The sequence below is a fragment of the Lipotes vexillifer genome, unplaced genomic scaffold (assembly GCF_000442215.2).
Source record: "Lipotes vexillifer unplaced genomic scaffold, Lipotes_vexillifer_v1.1 scaffold217, whole genome shotgun sequence".
In the NCBI taxonomy this organism is placed as follows: Eukaryota; Metazoa; Chordata; class Mammalia; order Artiodactyla; family Lipotidae; genus Lipotes; species Lipotes vexillifer.
In genome coordinates this window covers 7316386-7327973 of record NW_006788200.1, presented here as the reverse complement: position 1 = coordinate 7327973, position 11588 = coordinate 7316386, and the positions used below count along the sequence as shown (strand labels likewise).

Below are 11588 nucleotides of genomic sequence, written 5' to 3'. Positions count from 1 at the left end.
ATGGGTTGAACTGTGTCCCCCCAAAAAGATATGCTGAAGTCCTAACTCCCTAGTACCTGGGAATGTGACCTTATTTGGAGACAGTGTCTTTGCAGGTACAATTGAATTAAGATGAGGTCATTAGGGTGGGCCCTAATCCAATGGGACAATGGCTGGTATCCTTATAAGAAGAGGAAATGCCATGTGAAGACAGAGACGCACAGGGAGAAGGTCACCCTGTGATGATGGAGGCAGAGGCTGAGGTGCTACAGCTGCAAACCAAGGAACACCTCGGGCTGCCAGAAAGTGAAAGAGGCAAAGAGAGGTCCTCCTCTAGAGGCATCAGAGGAAGCATGGCCCTATTAACACCATGATTTCAGACTTCTAGCCTCCAGAACTGTGTGAGAATAAATTTCTGTTGTATTACACCACCAAGTTTGTGGTACTTTGTTATAGCAGCCCTAAGAAAATAACGCAGACCCCTAACATGCTTACATGCTCCCGCCACACCAGCCATTTCTGTTTCTCCTCAGGCCAAACTCCTTCCCACCCCAGGGGGAAGGCTGTTCTGCTTTTTATGAATGTTCTAGACTCTCACTCCTCCCCCACATCTCTCTCTTGGTCCTCCAAACTCAGCATAAATGGCACTCCTTCAGGGAAATCTGGACTTGGGATTTTCCAAGTTCCCCTCAGAGCAGCAACAGGAACGCATTCTTCAAAGCCCTCACCATATCTGCCGTGACTCGTACTGACTTGCACAGTTATGCAAGGCCCATTGCCCCTGCCCAGCTATAGGTGTTGTGACAACAGGGTTCTGGCCTGACACGTTCACAGGCATGTCTCATGCCTAGCACATTCCCTGACACACACAGCAGGAAGTCAGGACACAACTGTGTGGACTGCATGGTATGTGGAAACTCCCGGGCTGCTATTTGAGGGCCCAGACGTTGGGGCCTTGGCTGCCTCAGCAGCCTTCTCTCCAGTCAGACTTGGCTCCCAACTCCACACTCCGGATGGCCTCCCTGCCTCCCTCTTCCCCATCATTCCTCATTCCCCTCAGCCAGGCCACATCTTACTCTTCCTGAATGAGCTGGCCCTCATGTCTCCTGCAAGGCTTTCCTCAGAGCAGGTTCAAACTCAGGAAAAAGAGCCCAGAGCAGCAGCAGGCAGCAAAGGGCAGTGAGGACAGAGTGGGGTGGAAGGAGGCCCCAAGACAATGTTGGGATTTTTTCTCTTTACAGCATACTCCAAGCATCAAACAACTAATACATGTTCAATGTCAGGAAAAGAAACCTTAAAAAACATAATGAGCAAAAAGGGAAAATTATACTAAAAATCACTCACATTCCCACCACACAGGGTAATCATTGTTAGCATTTTTCATATATCATGTAGCCTTCCAGACCTTTTCTCGTGCAATGTGTATTTCTTAAAATGCAATTATACTGTTTTGTACTCTGCTTTTTTCCAATAAGAAACAATATACTAAACGTATTTAAGAGTCAACATACAAAATTACATCATCATTTTAGTGGCTACCTAACATTCTATTATAAGATGAACCACGGTTTTGTTAATCAGTCCCCTATTGTTGGACATTTAGATAGTTTTTAGTTTTTCTCTGGTATAAACAACACTGGCACAAACATCTGAAAAACTGGTATCTTTGTGCCCTTGTCTCATTATTTTTTGATGAATGATTCCCAGAAGTGAATTGCAAGGTCTACGATTCTGTGTGCATTTTAAGGCTTCTAATGCATAGTGCAAATCTGGCCTATAAAATAGAGAACCAACCTCCAGGAGAAGGGGGCAGAGAGGAAGCACATGTTCAGGGGTGGAAGGGTGGAGCTGACAGCAGTGGTATCACCCAGGGGAGGTGGTGCTGGCCGCTGGGCAGGATACTGGAAGCCCAAGGTTACTTGGCACAGGGAGACTTTGGGGCAGCTGTGGACTGTTCACTCTGGGAGGACTCTGCTCAGGCCTTTTGTTTGGCAACCTTGACTTTCTTTGGTTCTGAAGCACTGGAGCCCTTGCCCACTGCAGGGGGCCCCCTTGTGAGCTCTTGTAGGAGACAGAAAGTACAGTGAATTCAAATTCTCTCCATTCTTAGAAAATTATTCTAAAAAATGAGAGAGTTTTCTGGAAGCCTCCTTGCTCCTGAGAGGCCAATGGCACCTATGAATGTGGTGTGTCTTCTTGTGTCTGTTTGGGATGTGGGGAAGGGTCTAGGCAAGGACCCTCTGGCCTGGGGACATATGGACTGCTGCCACCCCAATCCCACTCCTGGGCGCCCCCTCCTCAAATCCAATCAGCTCACCAGTTTACCAGGAAGCAGCCAGAGACACTCCCCATCCCAAGGGAAAACGCATCATGAAACTTGGTCCTGGCATCTTCCACCCCTTTCTGGGAAATCAAGGCACAGAGCCAGCAGGGTTTTGGAGCCACCTACCTGGTTCACGTCACCACTCCCTCCTTTACTAGCCAGGGGACTGGGGCAAGTTAATTCACCTCACTGAGCCTCAGATTGTCCATGAGGTTAGTATTATACCTTCCTGATAGGGTGGCTGAGGGGATTAAGTGAAACAATTTATGTAACGCTTGGCATAATGTCTGGAGCACAGTGAGTACTTTATTATTATTACTATTATTATTATTCACGCGACTGCCTTTTTGGCTGGAAGCACCAGATTCTCTCTGAGAAGTCACAGGCGTTGCCACTTCCTGTGGAGAGCCAAAACCCCACTCTTCTGCAAGGCTTCTGCTCCCACTAAGCTTTTTACTACAAGGCTGTCGTTACAGGAAATAACTCTTCATTTTCCCCGCCTCTGGCCTGATATCACAGTCTTCCGAAAAAGAGGATCTGCAACTGGAAATCAGAATAAAACAAGCAGGTAGGGCAGCATGGTGTAGTGTGTGTGCTTGGCTGGGTGTGTGAAGTGCCATGTGGGTGTTGGTAGAGTGGGCTTGATTGTGGGTGCTTGAGGGGCAGCCCGTTCAGGTCTGTGACTGCAGGGAGTTTGAGGGAGTTTCTGAACACCCTCGGTCTGGGGGATGGGCAGTGGAACGGGGGCCTTCTCAAGCTTTCTCCCTCACCCCAATACTGGGATGTGGCTCACCGGGGCCTTGGTGGGAAGGCTCTTCCTCCCTCCTTGGGCGGCAGGAAATAACCTCCCCAGTGCAGCCCAGTGCAGCTGTGGTTTGGTGAGATGCCAGGGCTGGAGTGCTGTGGAGGAAGCTTCCATTGTTTTTAACCTTTCGTTTTCAGGCTGCACCCTGAGAGGCCGTCCTCGGTTGCTGGGAGCCCTTTTGCCGGGCCTTCTCTCCTTGTTGCCTTCCAGAAACAAGCTGCCATCTGGGGGGCAGAAGGTAAGATCAGGAGCAGCCCAGCCTGAGTTCCAAGGCTGAGGCCCCTGCAGAAGCTGCAGAGGTGGGTGGCAACCTTCTGGCTGCCCTGCCCCTACCCTCTGAACTGTAGTTTTCAGCTTTGCTGACTAAGGTCCTTCTTGGGGTGGATTGTGGGGAGAGAGAAGCCCCGGTCCCCAAGGGTCCCCAGTTGGGTGGTACCTCACGGGACACTTTCAGGTCTAGGTCTGGGGTAGTCGCTATCTTCTTTCTTTGCCACAACTGTGGTCTCACTGGGCTTGGGTGGGGTGTGTATGTGGAGCGCATGCATTTCTTTCTCCACCTGCTCTGATTTCAACAAATCTCTCTTGGATCGGAGCTCTGGGATGCTGTATGCCCAGCCTGTCCCCTCGAGGTGTCTCCAAGAGCAGCCTCTGGGTATGGCTGGGCCCCAGGGAAACATAGAGCTGGGGCAAGTGCCCAGCCAGAGCCTCAGTCCCAGAGCAACAGGAGAGTGAGAGGAACACAACCATGGATTTCTTGATATCCACAGATGCCCCACTCTAGTCTGCATCCATCCATCCCACGGCCCAGGGGTCACAGGGCCCAGAAAGCAGCCTTGGTCCTGCTAGGTGCCTGCCTGGTGGCCCTTTGGGGGCTGGGGGAGCTGCCAGACTACACTCTCCAGTGGCTGGTGCTCCACCTGGCCTCCCAGCAGATGGGAGTGCTGATCAAGGGGGTCTGCAGTCTGGCCGAGGAGCTGTGCCACGTCCACTCCAGGTGACTCCCTGCAGTACCCATGGTGATTAGGCACCGAACATGTCTCAGTCCCTTGACCCCCAGCCCTGCCCCTCCTTGAATCTCTCTGGCTGAGCTGGGCTGGGGTCTGGAGCTTGGCTGTCACTTGCAGGTATCAAGGCAGCTACTGGAAGGCTGTGCGGGCCTGCCTGGGCTGCCCCATGCACCGTGGGGCCCTGCTGCTGCTGTCCTGCTATTTCTATTGCTCCCTCCCAAACGTGGCTGGCCTGCCCTTCACTTGGATGCTTGCTCTCCTGGGCCTCTCACAGGCACTTAACATCCTCCTGGGCCTCCAGGTACGACACAAAGAGAGGTGAAGGGTCTGTTCAAGAGGAGACGTGGCACATGTGACCTGCTCTGAGCTTAGTACTGGGAGTGGGACTAGTTTAGAGGCTGGTCCTCGGATGGAGCCTATAATGGTCTGGGTTCGGCAGTGGCAGAGAACGGAGCCAAATGGCAGCAGGTTGGGTAATCTTGGGGGGAGGAGGAGGAAGGTTCATGTTGTTCTTCATGGAGGCCCCCCAGCCCCACCCTGCTGTCCACAGGGCCTGGCCCCAGCAGAGATCTCTGCAATCTGTGAAAAAAGGAACTTCAATGTGGCTCATGGGCTGGCCTGGTCATATTATATTGGGTACCTGCGGCTGATCCTGCCAGGTGAGCCATCCTCTCTGCCCCCATTTCCAGATATACAGGACAGACAGTAAGACACACAACCTGTGTTTCCAGAACTCACTATATTTTCAAAGCATTTTCATGTCTAACAAACCATTTGTTTCCCAAAGCAATCTTGTAGGCACGAAGGCTGTTATTATTATGCCTGGTTGACAGGAAGAAATTTGGAGCTTAGATCCATTAAGTGACTTGTCTCAAGTCACCCATGAATTCTTTCAATAAAAATTTGCTGCATGCTGTATGCCCTTCATGCGCACTTTCTCTTTTAATTTACACCCTGTGAGGAAGGGATAATCATCACCCCTGTTTTCACAGCTATTCTGAGAGATAAAGTGACTTGTCCAAAGTCACACAGCTTAGTTAGAGGAGGAGACAGGATTTGAACCCAGGCCTGTCCAGAGCCTGGACCCTTGACTAGCCCACTGGGAGCCCACGAGTCGTGTCTCATTCCTCTGACTTGCTGGTCAAGGCTATGGTTCTCCCCTGTCTCATGGCTGCCTTCCCTTGACACCAGGGCTTCCTCTAGAGGCCTGGCTCAGTGCACGTGGGCCTGCTGGCATGTCACCTCCCAGGACTCTTCCTGCCTCTCAGAGCCCTGAAAGCTGTGGTGGGAAGGAGTGGGGCTGACAGAAATCTGGACAAAGGTCAAGTGAGGGAGAGAAAGGGGTGGTGGGAGTAGGTGGAGGGGTGGGGAGGATGCTCACATGCTCTTCCCCTCCTGGCCTCCCAGGCAATGTGAGTGGACTGGCCCCTCGGTTCTCTTGCACCCACACATTGAGGGGAACAATGATGTGGGTCTCTGTCCTGAGTTGGGTGGGAGACACAGTTGGTGGAAATGACTTCTTGGGCCTCTCCACCCCAGGGCTCCAGGCCCGGATCCAAATTTACAATCAGTTCCACAACAATGTGCTACGGGGCGCAGGAAGCCACCGGCTGCACATCCTCTTCCCGTTGGACTGTGGGGTGCCTGACGACCTGAGCGTGGCTGACGCTAACATTCGCTTCCTACACAAGCTGCCCCAGCAAAGTGCTGACCGTGCTGGCATCAAGGGCCGTGTTTACACCAACAGCATCTACGAGCTTCTGGAGAATGGGCAGCCAGTGAGTGTGCAGGGAAGTGGGAAGGCTGGGGAGGGGTCAGGCCTAGAGACCCAGAACTCTGGGCCCTGGCCAAGCCCTGATAAAAATTCACTGCCCTTCTCTGAGCCTCAGTTTCTCCAATTGGTCCCAGGGCTGGGCAAAATTGAGCTCTGAATGATGAAACTGACAAGTAACATTAATTGAGCCCTTACTGCATGCCAGATGCTATTCCAGGTGCTTCATCTGACTACCTCACTGCATCCTCACCACCACCCTGTGGGGTAGGGACTGTTATAGCCCCTACTTTACAGAAGAGGAAACCGAGACTCAGAGAACCAGAGAGAAAGTGGACAATTTCACGTTGAGTATACCATGCTCTTGACCATAAAGCTGCCCTAGATGAAGGCCGTGAGAATGTGTGAAGGATTTCACGTGGGCTATGGGGAACCCAGCCAAAGCTGAACCCCAGAGCCCCATCCCCAGACTTGACTGCCAGCTGGAGCAGTTGACAGCCTAGCTCAGTGGGCCTTGCCCTGAGAATCTTAGGAGGAGGATCTGGGAAGGGTAAATTTAACACAGCCCTGGCCCTGATTTAGGAGTGGGGTGTCAGAGGCAAAGGCAGACAGTATAGACCCCATCAGGTGGCCCCCTCCCCTGACTCCATCCCTACAGATTGAGCAGTGGCACTGGGGTCCAGCGTCTGTCTGCCTGGCCCTTGGTTGAGTCTGGTCTTCCTTTTACCTCCTCCAGGCAGGCATCTGTATCCTGGAATATGCCACCCCCTTGCAGACCCTGTTTGCCATGTCACAGGATGGCCGAGCTGGCTTTAGCCGGGAGGACCGGCTTGAGCAGGCCAAACTCTTCTGCCGGACACTTGAAGACATTCTGGCAGCTGCCCCTGAGTCTCAGAACAACTGCCACCTCATTGTCTACCAGGGTGAGGGGTTGATAGGCTTAAGGGCAAAAAAGCTGGGGGCCCCAGGCGTCTCCCAGGGGGTCAGCAGGAGATATGGCAGCACCATGCCCGGGTCTTCCCGAGTGGTCAGGGCATTCAAGCCCTGCCCCTTCCTCCCCTGGAAGGAAGAGGAGAGGTCCCATCTCCCCACCGCGGGATACCTGATTGCATTCTGAGGTCTTTGGCTATGGGTCCCGGGTGGAGTGTGAAGAGGTGGGCTCTAGGGGCCTCTCACTTCATCTAGGGATGCTAGAAGAAGCAGATAGCCCCAGGCCAGGAGCCAAGAGACCAGGGCTGCAGCCTCAGCCGTGTCACTCCCTTGCTCTGTGACCTTAGGCAGGTATCTGCCCCTCTCTGAGTATCATCTCTAAAAGAAAGAGGGTGGAATTCTCTTGTCTCTAAAACCACTGCTAGCTCTAGGATTTCATGAAACTCTAGCTCCAGTGGCTAGGAGTGGGGAGGAGGTGCAGGGAGGTGGGGGAGAGGGAGGGTTGGAGGATTCACCCAGCAAGTCCTCTGGGTGTGCTAGAGTGGGAATGTGTGAGGCCCTCACCCCACTCCCCACCCCCACCCTCGTTCCAGAACCGGCAGAGGGAAGCAGCTTCTCCTTGTCACAGGAGATTCTCCAGCACCTTCGGCAGGAGGAAAGTGAGGTTACCATGGGCAGCCTGGGGACCTCGGTGATGCCCGTTTCCTCCACACTGTCCCAAGAGCCTGAGCTCCTCATCAGTGGCATGGAACAGCCTCTTCCGCTCCGCTCGGATGTCTTCTGAGGCCCAGGGTCACCTTCCCTGAGCCCCTGGCCATCCCCAAGCCTCTGGATTGGAGGATTTCTTTCTTCAGCAACTAGAGGCCTAGCAGGACCATTTCCTCCCATAGAGGGCCTCTCAGAGAAGGTCCCTGAGTTTGACATCTCAAGATGAATCCTATGACCTTGGGCAAGTTGTTTCACCTCTCTGAGCCTCAGTGTCCTCATCTATGAAATGGGATTATAATCATTGCCCTACCTACCTCACAGGGTAGTTTTTGTGAGGACTATGGCTGTATGGGGTTTTTGTAAACTCTAAATGCCAGGTAAACTTAAAGGATCTTCCAGGTGTCTTCCGTTGGACCCTCAGACCTACTCTCTACCTCTCCTCTGTCGTGGGATGGTTTCAATAGGCTCCCTTGCCCTCTGGCTTCTGGTCACATTCAGTCAATGGGAAGCCCCAGTGGGAGAAGGAGGGGAAGGGAAGGGTGAGCTTGGGGTATCTATTCCCCCAGGTCTGTCCCTGCAGTATCAAGGTCACTGTGGGCTCTCTCTAGACCTAAAGGACCCTTTCAGTAACCCTGTCTATCTCCAGGTCTCATTAACTTCCTCCTCATGCCCCTTCAGTCCTGGCAGTGGTATTGGAGCCTCACTGATGCTCACTCTGGAGCACTCACTCTCACTCGTAATTTCCTTACACCTGCCCTTTCTAAATTGTCCCCTTTTTATTTTTATTTTTTTAATTTTTTGGCCACACCATGCAGCATTTGGGATCTTAGTTCCCTGACCAGGGATTGAACCCGCACCCCCTGCAGTGGAAGCTTGGAGTCTTAACCACTGAACCACCAGCGAAGTCCCTAAGTAGTCCCCTTTTTAAACACTCCTCAGATTATTTGAGTATGCCATCTTTTTCTGGCCAGACTCTGACTGGTACAGGCAGTTGGCCATTATTATCTGCAATGTCCAAATCTGCTTGCACAGACACATTTCCTTACACCCCTCCTCATCCTAGTACAGGGCCATAGGGTGGTAGCTATCATTTCAGTGTAGACAGAGCCCACCAGCTGGGCTGAGGGTATAGAGCTGGGCAGCACCCCTGCTCCACCTGCCCTTTCAGTGCCCTTGTCTCCAGTGGGAGGCTTGGGGGACAGGGAGGGGCCTGAGGCAGCACACAGATGCCATGATGGTTACACACATGTGTCCTGGGCAAGGGGCTGCTCAAAGAAGCAGGGGCCAAATGTCTCCGGATGAGAGTCCCATGGATAACGGGGGGAAGAGGGTTTGTGTGAGGTGATGGGATATACGCTGGGGACCTTGGACAACACAGCTGGCCACCTGCCATACTTTGTGCCATCACTGTTAGACCTGAGCCATTGCAATGACACTGTGGTGGCAAAATTGCCCCCATCTGGGAGGCCGGACAGCCCATTTCTGCCACTTCCATCCATTCCGCCCAAGACTTATTCCCTCCCTCCCACCTTTGTTTTTATCGCAAATGCTCAGTTAAGAATTTCTGAGTACAGTATTACTGTGGGAAAAAACTCCACACACAGATACACGTTGGCCAGAAGCAACGCACTGCTCCCAAGGATGGCAGAGAGTAAAGAGAGAGCCAAGGAAGTGAAGGGGGAAACAGTCTCCTCTCCTCCCGCACTGTGCCAGCCATTCTGCCCCTGAGGATCCCCCAACTTCACATCAGTCATTCCAACACCTAAAAACCAGCCCAGAATTAAGGGTATCCCCAGCATACCCTTTCCCTCCCCATCCGGCCCCCAACATGGTGCTCAGACTATGGAGTCTGATGGCCCCAGGTTCAAACCCTGATTCCACCACTTAGTACTTGTGTCCTCCTGGGTGTCTTGATATCCCCAGCTGTAAATGGGGATAACAGTGGCTCCTCCTCCCAGGGCTGTTATGAGGAGTAAACAGTATAATATCTGTAGGTCCATGGATGAGCCTGGAGTCCAGCACATAGTGGGCCCACAAGAAGGAGCAACTATTAACATTAGAGCTGCCTCTTACCAGTCTCAGTGGAGGCAAGCCTGTCCTCTGCACACATTACAATCCCCGTCTCTGTTCCTCTTCATCTTCTGTTATTTCTCAGAGTCCTTGACTGGGCTGGGGTCTCACCGAGGACAGTCCCCAGGGTTGACTTGTTGCCCTGAGGTGTTCCCCAGAGTAAAGCACCCAGAAGTTACTCCATAAATGTCTGTCTGCCTGTTCTTGACTGCACATAAGTGAGGCTCAAAGGTGTCAGGGAAAGGGGTACATTTCCAGAGAGCCCCTGGGAGGCTCTGTTCTGCCTTTCTGGCCTCCTGCATCTTCCCAGCCTCCATGTCCCGCCCCCTGCAGGGATCCCCACCCCTTCCTCTTCCCAGACAACCTCCATGGAGCTCCTTTTCCTTTCCTGTTTTCCCACCAGCTGGAAGATTCTGGATCTGGGAAATGTCCTGGGGTAAATGCTAGGCTAGTTCTAACAGGCCAATGTGCACAGAAAGTGGGAGGTATTGAGAGCCCCCCCCAGTTTCCTCTATCCCATCCTGGGAAGGCAAGATAGAGTCTTGCTCCAAGATAGTGGGGGCAATTCAAAGACAATTTGGGGAGCTATGATTGGTGCTTGGGGCTTTTAAGGGCCTTGGAAGTTGTTGGCAAGACCTGGGCCCTGACAGCCAAAGGTAAAGGGTAACAGATTTTCCTTCCTTTCCTGAGTCTCAGAGAAGGCAGACCCCTGGGTTCTTTGCCTTGGCTCTCCCTGGCTGGCCCTCACAGGCTGTGGGGATGGGTCCTCTACCAGGAGCCTCTGACATCCCTGCACAGGGGTGGGGTGGGTGGTGGAATCTTCCAAGCTAGACTCACTTTGACACCAAAAGGGGAGGAGATGAGGAGTGGAGGAGGGAGTAGGAAATCAGAGAGGGAGGTTCAGTGTTCTGGTGGTCCCTGAAGAGGAGGGGGTAAGTTTGTAAGGGCAACTTGGGCCCTGGGAATGCTCACAGCACCATTCAAGCTTCTTTGATTTCTTTGGTCCACAACAGGGCTTTCTGTATAAATACTCTGCTGAGAGGGCAGCTCCAGGTAAGTCCATGTGTGCCCTTCCAAAGCACTGATGCCCAGGCCCCAATTTGCTTTTGCCCTAATTCTCTGTCCAGTTTCTTGTTCTGAGCCAGGTCAGGCCAACTTTCCAAAGTCTCCCTCCTACAGAAATGTGACTTCATCAATGCTGAACCTGGGCCCATCTGGCACAGGGCAGGAGTCAGAGCCAGGAGGTTCCTGCTGGGCATCTTCGTGACTGTCCTGACGGCCCAGCACTCGCCAGTGGGTGAGAGAGATGCCGCCCTCTGGCTTTGGGGATGGTGGCTCTGTGGCGAGAGTGGCATGGCCCTTGTGTAGCCTTGGCCCAAAGTGGACTGCCACCACGATACAGACTGCCAGCAAGACAAAGGCAGTGACAATGACAGTTAGCAGGGGCAGCCCGACCCCTTGAGGTGGTTCCCAGGCCCCGCCCAGCACCTCCGGAAGCTGCCTCTGGGGCACCTGCCCCGCTGAGCCGTTCACAGCTGCAGAAAGCCAGGGATGGTGGCAAGCCTGGGAGGGAAGCAGCAGATGGAGAGGGTGACATGGACACGTACACACAGAAAAAGACCAAAATAGAAAGAGATAGACACCCAAAAGGAACTGAGAGAGAGAGAGAGAGAGAGAGACAAAGAAAGACAGAGAGACAGTAGAGACAGAGAGAGAAGAGAGAGACAGAGAATCACAGAGATAAACACACATAACAATAGAGAGAATGAAAGAAAAAGACAGAGGGGGATACAGAGAGAATGAGAAAGATACAAAGAGAGAGACAGAAAGAAAAAGAGAGAGATAAAGAGAAAGAAGTGAAGATAGATGCAGAGAGACAGAGACAGAGGGGGAAAAAAAACAGAGATAAGGCAACAAGGTGATTTGGAAAGGGACAAAGAGAGGGGCTTTATTACAGGCTGGCATATAAAGTTTGCCTCCTCCCCACCCCACCCC

At 52.6% G+C, this 11588-nt stretch overlaps 1 protein-coding gene across 1 annotated transcript; it reads left to right on the top strand.

The window, feature by feature from the left end:
• Positions 1-3874: 3874 nt before the first annotated feature.
• Positions 3875-7599, top strand: STING1 (stimulator of interferon response cGAMP interactor 1). Its single transcript, XM_007461441.1, has 6 exons — positions 3875-4101; positions 4232-4415; positions 4665-4773; positions 5654-5892; positions 6622-6808; positions 7409-7599. The coding sequence occupies exons 1-6, from the start codon at positions 3875-3877 to the stop codon at positions 7597-7599; spliced, it is 1137 nt and encodes a 378-aa protein (XP_007461503.1).
• Positions 7600-11588: the final 3989 nt, after the last annotated feature.

Excerpts from the sequence above, each read along its gene's own strand:
- STING1 (XM_007461441.1), top strand. The coding sequence starts at position 3,875 with ATGCCCCACTCTAGTCTGCATCCATCCATCCCACGGCCCAGGGGTCAC. Across the intron at positions 4,774-5,653 it reads CCTGCGGCTGATCCTGCCAG|GGCTCCAGGCCCGGATCCAA; the intron begins GTGAGCCATCCT and ends TCTCCACCCCAG. Across the intron at positions 5,893-6,621 it reads TTCTGGAGAATGGGCAGCCA|GCAGGCATCTGTATCCTGGA; the intron begins GTGAGTGTGCAG and ends TACCTCCTCCAG.